Below are 16,439 nucleotides of genomic sequence, written 5' to 3'. Positions count from 1 at the left end.
GCCTTGGGTCTCTGAATCCCCCATGATTGGCTAAGCAGTTTGAGGATGATGGGAGATGCCGTCCAACAATACAGAGGAACCCATGGTTGAAGAACACTGGTCTACCTTATGAGAGGAAAGCAAAACGTAAATGTGACTTAGGAAAACACTAATACAGGGATTAGAAACCAGATCACATGTTGTGGGAGGTAGATAGACCACCACGGATAGGACATTATTTGGTCCTAGATCCTAGATCTATGGATCTGGAGGCATTCTGCCATTTATGACAAACGAGAGTGTAATCTTTGCCAATTGTGCTTTAATGTAAGATATGCATGCTTTCAATATGAAATACAATTTCGGGCACTGTGTGCCAAACAGTTGTACCTATCTGTAGAGGTTCCACAAAGACAGAGATATTTAAAAAGTTGTTCTTGGCTCACACAAAGCTACAGAAAGCCCAGAAAATGGCCTTAAGTGATTACTGAATTTCAATTCTATGGCAGCCTGCCAGGCACAATTTTCAAATTTGGATTGTAAGTATAACTGGGCTGGGTATGAGGATTAGAGGTTTATGAACTTGAGTAAAGATTGCTGTCAAATACCCAATTTTTAAAAGGGCTGTAAAAAGGAAGCACGGAGTCACTTACTGGGATGTAGCTTGCATTGATATAGTCAGAGCATGGGTCATCATCTACATTTGAAAGTTTTACTCTCGTTGTGTCATCTGTGGAAGAGATTCATTGCAAAAACATTTTCACTATTGGTTCCCTTAATTTTAATAAATGCATAACAATGAATAAGTACTGACAGTCAAGGTGGGAATCTAAATATCCAATTGTATGTAGCAATGATGGTCCATATTTATTCAGTATGTTTCATCTAGGCATGCTAGAAATGGGGGCCTGGAATTTCTTAACTGGGAGGCAAATCATGCTAATGGCTCTAAAGATTAAACAAAAAATGCATTAGAATATTATTATTATTTTAAAAATCCACAAAGTTTTCACCTCCCCAAAATCACTAGTGGCTGAGGTTCTGGTAAGTAACAAAAATGGTAAAACTCCATACAATATTGTGAGGATGAAAAAGCCTTTTTCTTTGTTTTTTGCTTCCAAGGCTGCTCTAATGGATTTGCCCCATTATCAGAGCCCGGAATGAGGCTGGGTGCAAGCCAGAATTTGCAACATATGACAGCAACATGGAACTATGGAAAGTAATACCCAAGAGTGAAGAAGAAGAAGAAGAAGAAGAAGAAGAAGAAGAAGAAGAGTTTGGATTTGATATCCCGCCTTTCACTCCCTTTAAGGAGTCTCAAAGCAGCTAACATTCTCCTTTCCCTTCCTCCCCCACAACAAACACTCTGTGAGGTGAGTGGGGCTGAGAGACTTCAAAGAAGTGTGACTAGCCCAAAGTCACCCAGCAGCTGCATGTGGAGGAGCGGAGACGTGAACCCGGTTCCCCAGATTAGGAGACTACCACTCTTAACTACTACATCACACTGGCTCTCAAGTGAAAAGGACAATGGGTTAATTCGACATTATTTTGCATCCGAGCAATTTCCCTTCTGTGTTGACTGCACACCTGTGGTTCCCTATGAGGAATTAGCATGGGAGAGACTTGAGTGCCATTTGACTTGCAGGTGTAGTGAGCAAGCACAACTGGGATTTATAAACCTCAGTGGGCAGCAGCAGTTGGTGGGTGGTGTAGGCAGGGAATAGCTTTGCATCTGGCTTCTGAATGGAGAGCGCTACTGCTGCCTACCAAGAGGAAGAGGGATGAGGCAGCAGGAGTTTTGAGTTGCCTCCATTGCCACACCCACACTGGGCTCTTCATGCCTTGTCCCTCCCCCTCTTGGTAAGTGGCAGTGATACTGTTCATTCAGAAGCCAGTTGAACAATGCTGCCCTGCCCAACTGCTGCTAGCGGCAGATACCTAAACCCCAAATCTGTGCTATCATAGAAGGAATAGGCCCTCATTAGAAAGGATAGTTATTCTGTGCTATACTGCGATGTGTCCTGAAACTATAAGCATCTACGGCAGGCATCCCCAACCTTCGGCCCTCCAGATGTTTTGGACTACAATTCCCATCATCCCTGACTATTGGTCCTGTTAGCTAGGGATCATGGGAGTTGTAGGCCAAAACATCTGGAGGGCCGCAGGTTGGGGATGCCTGATCTACAGCATATTTTCTTCCAGTGTATGCTCACCTCCACCACACAGAACTATCCTCTTCATCAGCGGTGGCCAACTCCCAAGAGACTGCGATCTACTCACAGAATTAAAAACTGGCAGTGATCTACCCGCTTTTGGGGGGTACAGGTTGTTGAGCTTTTTTTAGGAAGGAGGAAATTCAAGCCTAAGCTCAAGGGAGAAAGGGGAACAGCCACTCACCAACAGATCGCTGGGCAAACAAACAGCCTCAACGGAGTAAACTCTGTCTTCCATTCTGCAGATTGTGCAACAATGGAGGGCGGGGTGAGGGGGCGGGCTGGATTCTATTTTACCTACACTAAGGAAAGGGTCCCAGCGATCGACTGCAATCTACCAAAAACCTTCCGGGGATCTACCAGTAGATCGTGATTGACCTGTTGGACATCCCTGCTCTTCATGGTTATTTAAGAATAACCATTTAGTATAATGGTCATTTAGGGGGGGAAGGATTCCTGGGCCTTTAATAGTTGTGTAGAAGAAGGAATTTCAACATGAAAGTCACACCTGCAGAATTTTCCCCTGTTACACAACAATTAAAGGTGGAGGAATCTTGTCCTCATTTTTATCTGGCTGCCCTCTCTTTTGGTGAAATATAGTAGCTGAAAACTTTCAGAAGCACGATGCAGAAATATGGGGTTGGAAATTAATTCTTACAGGCAAATATACTGGGAATTATTCCAACTGGCTGCAAAACCTCTGATTAGCTAAGGCAGGAATTGACAATATAGAAGAAATATACATATAGATTTTTAGATGTGTCATCAGGCTATTTCTTTTGTATCTTATATAATGGACAATTTTATAACAAAGCCAGAGAACCAGGATTCAGTGTTCCTTGGGTTTGTGCAAGAACATCTCCATGTGTTTTGGTGTTTTCTTTTTCCTGACTGCAGTTCCTCATACTACTGGATGGCTATACTGGATGGCTTTGGAGCAGCTTTCAGGTTCCAGATTTTGAGTTTCTTGGGACACTACTTTAGGTAGCAGAAGGTACAAGAGGGTGCAAGGAGGGGAGAAATGATGATGAGCTGATTCTTCCATGACTCCAAGATCAAGGAAGAGAGATGGAGGAGCGGTTAGCATATAGACATGCCCAGCTGCTGAGGTTTCACATTGCACAAAAGTCTTCTGGAGGCACAGCAGCAAATGATAAATGTATTTCATTGCAGCCATAAAAATTGGTTGCATTCTTCATTGTCCTCTTATTACCTTTTAGCAAGCAAGTAATATGATAAGCTTGCCCGATTAGGATTTCCCACAAAACCTCTATTCCTGGACAGAGTGGAGACATATGACCATGTTTTTGTGGATTAAAATTAGATCTTCTGTCCCCAGTTCTTTTCTCAAACAAGTCTGCATTTATGGGACAGGACACTTGCTTGTGCGAAGCTGAGATGCGGACTTCACCATGGGGCCAAATTCTGTTACAACACTGTAGCCCAGATTTTTGTCTCCAAAGATTCATCATTGGCTACATTGGGTACTACTTTTATTAATAGCTGAAAGAAAAACCCTCCCACATGAAATTATACTAAAAAAAATGTTGCTTGAGAAGTTTCTTAGCTTTGCGATATCTTCTCTCTGATCTCTTAAACTGACCCTTCAAAAAGATGTCATGGAAGGTTCGGTTGACGCCTTCACCAGTTAAGATGAGGGAGGCTGTTCCTCTTATCTTGGCTATTTGACTTGGGAGTCCTCACTGTCTCAGTAAATGTTCCCAAAACATGAGAGAGTATACTATGGAGATCCCATTTTTATTGCTATTCTCTTCTCTACATGTTGCAGGAGAGTTCTTAGAGTTTGTAGATGAAAATAATAATAATAATAATAATAATAATAATAATAATAATAAAAAAAAAATTTATTTATATCCCGCCCTCCCCAGCCAAAGCCAGGCTCAGGGCGGCTAACAACAAACAAATAATCAATCAATCAAATAATCCAACATTCCAAAACATTTCATTATAAAAATTAATTAAAATCAAATTAATGGCAACCGTTAAGCAAAGTTCTGTGCAGGTTGCCAGAGGAGGGAGTCAGGCTGGGCCCTGACCAAAGGCCTGGTGGAACAACTCTGTCTTGCAGGCCCTGCGGAAAGATGTCAGGTCCCGCAGGGCCCTAGTCTCTTGTGACAGAGCGTTCCACCAGATTGGAGCCGCAGCCGAGAAAGCCCTGGCTCTAGTTGAGGCCAGCCTAACCTCTCTGAGGCCTGGGACCTTCAGGATGTTTTTATTTGCAGACCGTAGGTTCCTCTGTGGGGCATACCAGGAGAGGCGGTCCCGTAGGTACGAGGGTCCTAGGCCGTATAGGGCTTTAAAGGTTAAAACCAGCACCTTAAACCTGATCCTGTACTCCACCGGGAGCCAGTGCAGCTGGTATAGTACCGGATGAATGTGATCTCGCAGCGAAGACCCCATAAGGAGTCTCGCTGCGGCATTCTGCACCCGCTGGAGTTTCTGGGTCAGTCTCAAGGGCAGCCCCACGTAGAGCGAGTTACAATAATCCAGTCTGGAGGTGACCGTCGTGTGGATCACAGTGGCTAGGTCAGGGCAAGAGAGATAAGGGGCCAACTGCTTAGCTTGGCGGAGATGAAAAAATGCCGCCTTTGTTATAGCTGTAATCTGCGCCTCCATAGAGAGGGAGGTATCGAAGATTACACCCAAACTCTTAACGGACGGTGCTGGCACTAATTGCACCCCTGCAAGAGATGGGAGTTGCCCCCCCCAATCCCATATCGTCCCGTCCCAGCCAGAGGACCTCTGTCTTCGAAGGATTTAACTTCAACCGGCTTCCACGTAACCATCCAGCCACAGCTTCCAAACATCTGGTCAGTGTGTCTGGGGCCGAGTCAGGATGGCCATCCATCAACAGATAGAGTTGGGTGTCATCGGCATACTGATGGCAACCCAGCCCAAAACTCCGGACAAGCTGGGCGAGGGGGCGCATAAAGATGTTAAAAAGCATCGGGGAGAGTATCGCACCCTGAGGCACTCCACACACCAAGGAGTGGCGGGATGACAATTCCCCCCCAAGCGCCACCCTCTGTCCCCGACCGGAGAGAAACGAGCGCAGCCATTGAAGGACTGTGCCCTGGATCCCCACGTCGGCAAGGCGGTGGTCCAGGAGTTCGTGATCAACCATGTCGAAGGCTGCTGACAGGTCTAGAAGAATCAGCAGCCCCGACCCGCCTCGATCCAGCTGCCTGCGGAGATCATCTGTTAGGGCGACCAGAGCCGTCTCGGTCCCATGACCAGCGCGGAAGCCAGACTGGAATGGATCCAGAGCCGATGTTTCATCCAGAAACCTACCAAGCTGTTCAGCAACCGCTCTCTCAGTCACCTTACCCAGGAATGGAAGATTCGAAACCGGGCGGTAATTGGATAGATCTAAGGGATCTAATGATGTTTTCTTTAAGAGCGGGCGCACCACTACCTCCTTCAATTCCCCTGGAAATATCCCGGTGCCAAGGGACAAATTGATGATATCCCCCAGGGGGGCCCGCACCTCGTCTGGACACGCTCTAATCAGCCGAGACGGGCACGGGTCAAGAGGACAGGTGGTGGGCTTTCCAGCTCGGAGGAGTCTGTCCACATCGGCTGGGGATATCTGATCAAACGAGCACATGCACTCTTTGAAAACGCATCCTACTTTCACTTGTTCTGTGTTCTAAAGTCATGGACCATTAATCTTTCTGTGGACTTTAAATTTATTCTGATAGATAAAAGAAAAATCTACTGCCTACCAAATCAGTAATGTTGGTTGAGTGATTTATGGACGTATTAGAACAGGTTTGGTTTCTGGTTTTTTTGAGAAAATACTAAACTCGGCTGTTTGTCTTTTGGCTGATCACATAAAACCAACCATGCATGCAAAGGTTGCTATTTATTGCTACATCTGCCTACCATCAACAGTGACAATTCAGCAAAATTGCTTTAACGGCTGAAGCCTTTCATAACCAAGATGAACATTATTAGTCACTGCACTTTGGGTGTGAAGTGAGAGAGTTCTCTCATTATGCGACCTGCAGTATGAATATCAAAGGGTTAAGACCCCTTGATGGGAGTGGTGCTTTTCTGCCAGGTAGAAGTACTGGGATGAAGGATATACCTATTTCCTGTCTCTCTTATTCTTGCTGAAAAGATGTAGGAAGAGAAAAAGAAAAGGCTTGCATCCAGCAGGAAACTTACAGGGCAATATATTATTGTATCGATTTTTCCCTCTGTTCTCTGGCAAAAGTGCTATGTCACACAATTGGTTTCGACCCACATCCTTTAGATCCTGTAAAATCCAAAAGAAAGAAAAGGGGAGATGAAAATGGTTAAATTATATTAATATATGGTCTCTATAGCACATCAGCTATCCAAGACTAAAGGATGGAAACAGATGTGTGATTGAATTCAAGCAGTTCTGGATTTGTGCCAAGTACCAAGTGGTTCAAGCCTTTGATCCTCACCTCTCCAAGGCATTTTCTAGTGCTAAGCTACTATACAATAGAGCCACTTCTCATCATGCCAGATGAATCTGTTGCTTAGAAACTTAGGAACTTGCTTAAATAAATGCAAATAATAAAGACTTTGGAGGCTGACATGCAATGTACTCGTATTGTCCATAGAGGATCAACCTGGAAATCACAAGAAAGGAATGTGATGTTCCACTCAGGTCCTGCTTGCAGGTGTCCTGCCGCCCCCCACCATAGGCAACTGGTTGGCCTCTGTGAGAACAGGATACTGCACAAGATGGGCATGATCCAGGATGGCTCTTCTTAATTGGATTGACATGCCTGAGGGCAATGTACATAGATGGATGAGCTGCACTGCTCAGAGACCCAATGAATGCCAACCAAGAGTGGAAAAGCATCATATATACATACTGTTGGGTACTGCAAAGGAGAAACAGCAGAGAGGGAACAAACCAGGAGGAACAAATAGTGAACAGTAATATTCAGCAGCCACTTCAGGTCAAAATGCTGATATAAACAGTTTGTGTTAGTTGCTGAAAACTGTTGAGCAAGGACCTCAAAATGGCACCTGCATTTTTTAGCCTAGGCCCTAGAGCCCTATTCCACTGATACCTCCTGCTGGCACCTGCTGCTATCTATGTCATGTCCCTTTCCATCTTGATTCCCAGTATACCTGGAGGAGCATCTCCACCTCCATCGTTCTGCCTGGACGCTGAGGTCCAGTGCCAAGGGCCTTCTGGCGGTTCCCTCATTGCGAGAAGCAAAGCTACAGGGAACCAGGCAGTAGTGGCGCCCGCCCTGTGGAACACCCTCCCATCAGATGTCAAAGAGAACTACCTGACATTTAGAAGACATCTGAAGGGAAGTTTTTAATGTGTGACATTTTAATGTATTTTTAATCTTTGTTGGAAGCCGCCCAGAGTGGCTGGAGAAACCCAGCCAGACGGGCGGGGTACAAATAAATTATTATTATTATTATTATTATTATTATTATTATTATTATTCCAAAATAATGCAACCTTTTTTCTCTGTGTATGTCAACCGCCACTGATCCGGTCTCCTTTAAGATGACTGGTCTTGAGTCAATGCATTGTGAATGATAGCCAGATGTACCTAAACAGCCCATTATTTTCACTCTGTTTGGTCCTTACCTCATATTCCTTTGACAGGAGGTAGTTTGAGTCTGCTTGGAGTTTGGTGAAGTGCATTTCAAACTGACTGACTTTTACTGGGCTAAAACATTCAAAGCAGGGTGTGGGGAGGGGCAAGGAGAGAAAGAAAACACCATATGTTAACACATTATTAAAACAAAGAGCCAGTATTTTCCAACGCAGTAGAAAGGATGACTTAGCATTGGCTCTTACCTGGACATTTTCCGGCTCCTTCAGGTTATTTGGAAAGAAAGAAAAAGAAAGAAAAGGTCAGATGGTGATTAGACAGACTGCATTGTCCAAGGATGCCAGGGCAAGCAATTTGACCTTACCCTTTTTGTCCCAAGTTCAGGTGAACAGAGAGTGGTCTGTCCCTGCGAATGCTCATTCTCACTGTTGGTCTTTCATGGCCACTACTGCAACACAAGAAGTTGTCAAGTGTTTGTTACATACATCTAGAGCCCTAGTGAGGGAGATATGTTGTTTTGCCCTGCCAGGACAGCCACCTCCTGTGGCCAAAAGCAAATCATGTCTGTTACAAGAAGAATTCAAGACTGAATCATTGCAACATCACACCCCTCTATTTTTCTGTGTGACGCTGCTGCTTTGCACATGATGCATCTCCTCTTCAAAGCACAGTATCAGCATTAAGGCTGCAATCCTGCTCCTACTTACATTGACCAATAAATATTATAGCAAATCTATCTGCCATTCAAGATTCAAATACACACACACACACACACACACACACACACACAGCGCTTAGGACCTACTGAGGAATAGCTTCAAAAGGTGCAACTATAAAATCGTAGTTCTTGCATTTAAAGCACCTGTCATAAAGTGAAATTTACATTGCATGATGAATAAGTTTACATTTATTCTTTCTGGCGCTAGAAAGAAAGAAGCGTGAATTTCTACTCACTTTGCTTTTCGTCTGCAGACAAGCAATGCCGTGACAGCCACCAGCATAATTATTAGGAACAGACCAGCGCTCACCCCTTCGACAACTCCAAGTGAGGGCTCTGAAACAATTGTATACATGGATCAGAGTTTTAAAGTTAGAAGAAAGGTCATGATATAATAGTCTATGTCTACCTTTTGCTGTTTTCCAATACAATTCCTACCAAGGATCTGCACATGGAAACACATGTGCGCACACATAATGGGACAGTTTGGACTGATTAGAATTATGTAACTGTTAGAACCACTGCCAGTTTGCTTATATTGCTGTTGTTTCAGTTTGCTGTTTCGGTGTTTTAAATTATGTATTTATCACATACAAATGTAAGAAAAGCCCTGCTGGATCTGCCCCAAAGGCCCATTTTGTCGAGCATCCTGCCCTTAAAGTGGCCAACCAGAAAACTATGGGAAGTTTGCAGGCAGGACCTGCATACAACAACACTCTCCCCTCCCCATGTGTTCCAGCAGCAGGCATTCAGAAGCATATTGTCTCCAACTGTAGAGGGAGAACATAGCTATCAGGGTTAAAAGGTAAAGGATAAAGGGACCCCTGACCATTAGGTCCAGTCATGACCGACACTGGGGCTGCGGGGCTCATCTCGCTTTACTGGCCGAGGGAGCCAGCGTACAGCTTCCGGGTCATGCGGCCAGCATGACTAAGCCGCTTCTGGCGAACCAGAGCAGCGCACGGAAACGCCGTTTACTTTCCTGCCAGAGCGGTACCTATTTATCTACTTGCACTTTGATGTGCTTTCAAACTGCTAGGTTGGCAGGAGCAGGGACTGAGCAACGGGAGCTCACCCCGTCGCAGGGATTCGAACCACCGACCTACTGATCGGCAAGTCCTAGGCTCTGTGGTTTAACCCATAGCGCCTTAGCGATAGCTAAATCCTTCATGTTCAAAGGGTAGTATTCTGTCAGTTACCAAACGCTGAGGACAAACAGCAGAAGAGGGGTTGTTACTTTCATCTCCTGTTTTATCTCCCTACTTGTGATTCCAAGCCAACGGTAATGCAGAGGCATACTGCCTCCAGCAGTGAACATAGCCAGCACAACATTTTTTAAATTTATAAACCAACCTGTGACTATTTGGTCAAATCACAAACTCCTGAATGAATGAGTAGCTTAAAAAATACAAGTGTGTGTGTGTGAGGGGGGGGGGATAACTGTGCTAAAAATAAACATTCTAGTGCTGAACCCATATTATTTCAGGTTTCAAAAGTACTGTAATTCTGAAATGCAGAAAATGCTTAAATAAAGAAGGAGCGAAGAAAAAGAAATCTTTAAAGCAGAACAATATAAAACTTTACGAGTCCCAGTCAGCTCTGGCTGAAATTAAATCATGCTTTTAGACTTGCAAAATTGTCTTCTGACAATGAATGTGGAGGCTTCCACATTCTCCACAACATCAGATGCTCTCCAGAGATTCATCAAAGGCGGCTTGCTACAGAGTCTCCAACTGAAGACGGCATGCACCATGTTGCTTACAGGTTCTCATTAAATAGCAGTGGCTGAATCAGCCTTCTAAATGGATGGATTTGATGAAAGTCACTTTTGGCTAAGATAGAGCTCTACAAGCCCCATCCTGCTGTCTTTTGTCTCCACTCAGATATCCTGAAATGCTTCATAGGTAGCAAGGGAAACTAACCTGACTCGGTAACAATTGGCAAAGAGAAATAGGTATCAGAGAACAGGGGCTCAGGAAGTTCCTTCAGGTCTTCTTTGAAGAGTTGTGTGAAAGCCCGGATGCTGATCCTGGAAAGGAGGGGAATGGTTTTTAAAATTAGATTTCCCTGGGATGTATAATTTACAATGATAGTCCTAAACGGAAGGAAGCATTTGAATTGTTAAGGGTTATAGGAATACTGAATATTAAACCAGGGCTGGGGAACTTGTGGCTCTCCAGATGTTGATGGACTACAACACCCATGATCCTTGACCAAAAGCCACGTGGCTGGGACTGAGGCCAAGGATATATGGAGGGCCAAAGGACCCCAGTTCTGTATTAAAGGCTACACAAAGTAATAAGACATACAAAGCCAGGCATCTGATCTGTCACTACTTGTAATTTACTGGTAATTTCCATCTCCTACTGCTTTAGAGTGATGCAAAAGCCAGTCAGAAAACATCTGTAAGGTGCCCATATTGGGTCAAGGCCACAGCACTTGGAAGTGTGGGGATGGAGAAGAAGTTTTAATGCTTTCCATCCTCTCCTCTGTACTTTCCTTGACTTAAATTACCCCACATTCAAAGCTACTATTAGCTGCAGTGGTAGTGTTGGGATACAGGGCCTGTATTGCAGCAAGAGGTCAGCAAAGCTGTTTTGGTTACTCTCAGTTTCTGATATTTCCAAGTCTAAATTAAGTTCTCCACATACCTACATCAGTTTGCACACATGCATGCATACGCACACTAAAAGTCCTAATGGAAATTTATCAACATTTCAGTGTGAATTTCTCCTAATGCACACATTTTTGCAAAGCATTTCCCTGAATATAATGCATCTTTGTATGTCATTTCCACAAATATCTGTGTTTTTATGCCCTTTTTACCCTAAGACATTTTACATTTTATTTGACTGGAAATGTGTGATTTTTGAAAAAATGCTGTGTTTTGATTTTCATATTGTTTTGGAAAGTGTAGATTGGGGAAGATCACCTCCAAATGAAAACTTCATCAAATTTCTCTTCCATTCCTAATTATACCTACTTTCCTCTTATTCTACAGCCATTAGCAACTTCAGACTATGTGTGTGTGTGTGATTTAAATAAGGGAAACTGTTAGAAAGAGTTAAGCCTGCTTTTCTAGCACTGTGAGCTTAATACAATCCCTCTGTGGTTTCTTTTTTGTAAATAAAAGGGCTTTGAGCAATCCAGTCATGGATCTTCTGAGTTCTCTGCAGTTTCGCTCCTAATAATTTAAGAAAGAAAGGAATGCAAAAACCTAGGATGCTTCTGACATTTTGCGCTTAACCCCTCCCCCACTTTTTCTTATGAATTCCTTGCACCTTAATCATACTGCTTGATCTCTATGCTGCATACGGTGCTTCAGATAGTTTGCTAAATCACAGTGCAGAACCTGGCCTTTGTCTTTGGACATGTTGATCACAAACTGCACAGGGCATTTCATAATCCACAAATGCTCCCTGCTTGTTTTAGGGGATAGTCTTGCAAGCAAGCTGAAAAAGCCCTTTGAACATAGTCAGAGGAAATGCATTATAACAAAAGTTTTGCAATGACCTGTAAGAGAGTGGGAGACATGCTGGCCCATTTTGCACTGAGACTAATGCACACTTAAGAGATGAAAGAAACCACATATGATTAGTCTCACTACCCAGTGGGCAGTGTAGCTTATTTTGCTTTATCATTGTAAATTCTCAAAGTTGGCTACATAATACATTTGGAAAACTGGGCCCACCTTCTAAACAACTGGCACTCTGATTTTAAAGTTCTGCATTATGATGACTAATATTGTTTTGGCAGAGAGTTTGGTGCACTTATCCTAAATCCGTATTTGTTGGCACAGCAAACCTAAGTTCTGGGCTGTAACAGATTCTTCAATAGCCCCTTACTAATAGGTAGATCCTGGTTAGTAACTCCACACTCAATCAGAAAATGAAGAAAGAAAACATTGTACATTTATACCTGTTTTTAAACTGGAACAATGGCAAAGTTATCCAACTGGTAATACTTTTATGAGATCATTTTTCTAGTCTGAGAATTTCAGAGAAAAACTTACCATAGTTTAAATAGGCTAGTAAAAACTCAGACCCTACAAGGTTGGAGTTTTTTCTCACAAGTGAACAGGATTTATGATAGGGAGGGGGAAATGGAAAAATAACTTGATCATGATTTTTGCACCATTTGAGTTTGGCAACTGGTCTTACACTGACAAAAGAGTCTAGTATATTTTGCCCGCAATTTCAACAGTATCCATCATGTGTATGCTGGTATTTTAGCTGCACTGAACACTTTTATACTGCAAATAGGGACCATCCTAAGGTTTTCCGCTCAGGGATTAGCACGTTCACTGATCAGTGTAAAAAATGGCACGTTACAGAGTCCTCTATCTAACGCACTGCAGGATAGACAGACATGGGTGAAGGAAACGTTTAGACATTATCTATGAGACAGAGCAGGGCAAAGCTATTATAAATGGCACAGTAAAGCACAGATAACATCATGCAACAGAGGCTATTAATCTTCGGTAGTTCAAATGCTTCTAGAAAGCACAGTTCCAAATGACAAGCCACATTTTTTGTGGCATGATTACCGCACTAAATCTGACCTATAGGCAGTCCTGGGTTTTAGTGGCCCATCGCAATATTTCTGCTGATTTGGATCACACTTTCCTCCCAGATTTTCCATCTCTGCTCCAAGCTTAATATCAAAGCTCTTTGAAACGCTGTCAGGGCTTTCAGTGCATTTACTCGCAAAATAATCTGTTTGATAGATTTGGATGGAGTTGTTGTGTTTGTATTCCAAGTAAGAAGGCAAAGGGTGATGCTGTTCTGGCTTCCGTTCTTCACTGCCTAGAAAGGGGTGATTGGAAAAGTTAAAAAATGGAAGTTAAATACTGTGTTATTACTGCAGAACAAGGCTTGTGGGGATCAAGTTACAGACCTGTACATTACCAAGGACCCCAATACTTTTCTGTTTATCCATGATTATTGTATATTGAAATCACCCTTATGGTCATAATGGGATTTTACAATGATCAACCAGATTGTGGAAGACTATGGCAAAGGCACTATGTCAATGCAGGCTATCTTGTATAGCCATGGAAACTTACCATCAGCTTCTCTCACAACCACGGTAAAGTATTTCACAGCTCCATTGGTGTCACTGAACCAGCTGCAATTGAAAGCGAAGTGGATGGAAGATTTGGTAATGACTGCATCCTTTTTGTTCACTCGAATATGTGCAGGTGGTGGTGGAGGGCCTAAATGATAGCAGTAGTTGTGTTATAAAAGCTGTATTTTGTCAATACGTACTAGGCACCTAAATGCAAACTTTTACCCAAGTGGAATCAAATATCCACTGAAATGCTCTTCCTAGCCACCAAAACATATCTTGTAGTTGAAGATTAGCAAGTAGAATGCAGCAATGTGTTAGGTTGCAGTGAGCTCCATTGCAGATTTTGGTAGTCTTTCTTCATCTCTTTACATCAGGGGTAGGAAACTGGATTCACCCACTGCAAGCCAAGTTTGTCAGGTGGGCAGGGCTGCTCAGTGTACAGCACTTTGCAAGACCCAACCATCAGCTGCGAATGCCTTTAGAATTCAAATTCTAATGACTCAACAGTGGTTTCAGGCTGCTCATCCCTTCTTTGATAATAGAACACTTAGCATTAAAAGTGCATTTATATTAAGGAAAGCTGCTGGTACATTAGTGAGATATACAAAATGTGTTCATTAGGAAAAAAATCAAACTAAAAGGTAAAGGATTTTCATCATGATTTTTCTTTAAAGAAACCCTTGCAAATTGCTGCAGAGAATGTAGAGAACCAAATTTAAGATGGGGAAAATGAGAAACAGAGAACCGAAATTGGCAGGTCCTTCCATCCCTAGTGGAAATAAGGTAACACTTCACTGTATCTGTGCACATGCAACTCCTTCCTCACTTAATCCCCCCCCCCCCCCGCATATGTTTTAATAAACCAGATTTCTGGTGGGATAGGAGGAGTGGTACAATCCTGAGACATCACTAGGTCTACCCCAACACTCTCTGTATACAGATGGTGGCAGCAAGTGCTTGAGAAGTGCATTCTCCGCATGAACTGGATTAAAACCAGAATGTACTTTAGATCAACCAACAATGTGGGACAGCACTGACACAGTGGCAATATGTGTACAGCAACCCTAAATACAACTGCATCCAGCACTGAATGCACACCATCAGACTGTGTGTGTACATGCCCAGAAACCAATGGTAGTCACCCGCCATTATGGCATCTTCTCCATCTTTTCTGAAGGGGAAATGATTGAACTGTTGAGGATTCACAGAAGCTATGCTTTCTTCCCTTAACATCTGGTACAATAAGCAAACATCAAGAGAAGGGAGAAAGGCTTGTGAGAATCCAGATTTCCTGTTTCATAACTGTAGGAAGGAAGATACACCTAGCTGTTTTGTTTGAAGGATGTAAAAGTGGGGGGGGGGAGGTGAAAGAAACAGTTTGCAAGTGGAAGGTAAACCAATAACTGAGTTTTGCTGGCATGTTAGAATATATAAACTGCCCATGACTCTTAAAAGTATGAGTCAAGCAAGCAAGTTTAGCAATTAAAAATAACATTCAGCGCTTTGAGAACTAGTGACAGCTATTACAACATGCACTGAATGCAGTGGAACAGATGTTCGACATTATGGCCACATGTCATTCATTTCAAAGTATTGCATCATGCATTGGAAGCCATTCCCCCCCCCCCCACTTTTTGCTTTCCATTGCAATATAACCATCCATACAGTAAAAGGCTTACGGTCTATCATAGTGATGGTATTGTCTTCTACCACCTCACTGGTCATGTCGGCTGACTGCACTTTGATGGAAACCAAGTATCTTGTATGGGGCACGAGGGTCATGATGTTATACACAGATCTCTCCCTCTCTATTCTTCTGGAGAACTCAATCTCCGCAGTGTCCATTTTTTTGCACTCAATACTATATCCATCAAAATCAGAGTCAGGAGGGATCCAGGAGCAAGCAATGGCAGTCGAGTTCTGCGGTCGGCAATGCAAACTTTGTATCTTGTCTGGCCCTTTGAAGCAAAGCAGGAGCAGAATCAATAATGTGCATTGTATATTTCGAGCTTACTTTATAGCACAAAGATGTATCTCACCATACGAAAGCTAAAATTAAATTAGGGAACAGCATGGTAATGTACTAATGCTAATGTTAATGCTACAGTTAATTAGATGGCAGCCACATTATTTAAGTTCCTTTGAACTCAACCTATTACTTTGCAAAATTATATTTATGTCTTATATCTGTTGTTATGAATCATTTATACAGCACTTTTAAAAATTGCTGTATCTTTACAGTGTTTGTCTTCTTCACCCTCAAAATAATCCTGTAATAAAATTAGGTCACTGTTTTATTGCTGACTGAGATGAGAGATAGGAGTTTCACTGCTATTTGTGTGTGTGCAATATTTATACCACACCCTCCCTATAAGAGGGAGGGGGGGGTCATAGATATGCCTATCCCTTTACAGTCTCACAACAGTCATGTGAGCTAAGTCCAAAGGCAATGTTTGAAGACATATGGATACAGCAAACTTGATGAAGCTAAGCAGCTCAGGGTCTTCTCAGTATCTGGATGGGGACAGCACAGGAAACCAACAGGGTTGTCCTAAGACATTTTGCAGAATGGCATCCCCATCATTCCATGTACAATGGAGCCAACTAGATTGGCCATTAGACCTTATTTCAGTTCTGGCAATGGGATAAAGTCCTTTACCACAGTGTTTCTCAACCTTTTCCCGACCTAGTTTCCTTCCTGTGACCCCCCCCCCTTTGTCCTACTAGGACAACCTGGTGCATGCATTTGATCAGTGAGAGCTCTGAGCTCTTCACCAGATGAGGATACAACAGAAATGTGAAACAGGTAAAGACATCAATCCCTGCACAAGCACTCATGAATCAGCTGGCGGTTGGGGTGGAGTACTGGGTCAAGAC

At 43.1% G+C, this 16,439-nt stretch overlaps 1 protein-coding gene across 4 annotated transcripts in view; it reads right to left on the bottom strand.

Moving 5' to 3' along the window:
* PTPRB (protein tyrosine phosphatase receptor type B) overlaps positions 1–16,439 on the bottom strand; it is a 73,795-nt gene that overhangs the window by 11,165 nt on the left and 46,191 nt on the right. For all 4 annotated transcript variants that reach the window (XR_013976879.1, XR_013976880.1, XR_013976881.1 and 1 more), the window contains 10 exons: positions 15,242–15,520; positions 13,558–13,707; positions 13,054–13,297; positions 10,415–10,521; positions 8,729–8,828; positions 8,139–8,222; positions 8,020–8,037; positions 7,807–7,888; positions 6,384–6,474; positions 633–709 (listed from right to left, as the gene is read on the bottom strand). Coding sequence is in view for 1 of the 4 variants with exons in the window: in XM_080971155.1 (XP_080827281.1) it covers positions 633–709; positions 6,384–6,474; positions 7,807–7,888; positions 8,020–8,037; positions 8,139–8,222; positions 8,729–8,828; positions 10,415–10,521; positions 13,054–13,297; positions 13,558–13,707; positions 15,242–15,520 (1,232 nt within the window). In the remaining 3 variants the exon portion in view is untranslated. The remainder of the gene's footprint in view (positions 1–632; positions 710–6,383; positions 6,475–7,806; positions 7,889–8,019; positions 8,038–8,138; positions 8,223–8,728; positions 8,829–10,414; positions 10,522–13,053; positions 13,298–13,557; positions 13,708–15,241; positions 15,521–16,439) is intronic.

Source organism: Podarcis pityusensis (assembly GCF_964106645.2).
Source record: "Podarcis pityusensis genome assembly, chromosome: 10".
Classification (NCBI taxonomy): domain Eukaryota; kingdom Metazoa; phylum Chordata; class Lepidosauria; order Squamata; family Lacertidae; genus Podarcis; species Podarcis pityusensis.
Note: the sequence above shows the minus strand (reverse complement) of the source record. Positions and strands in the feature narration are given on the sequence as shown.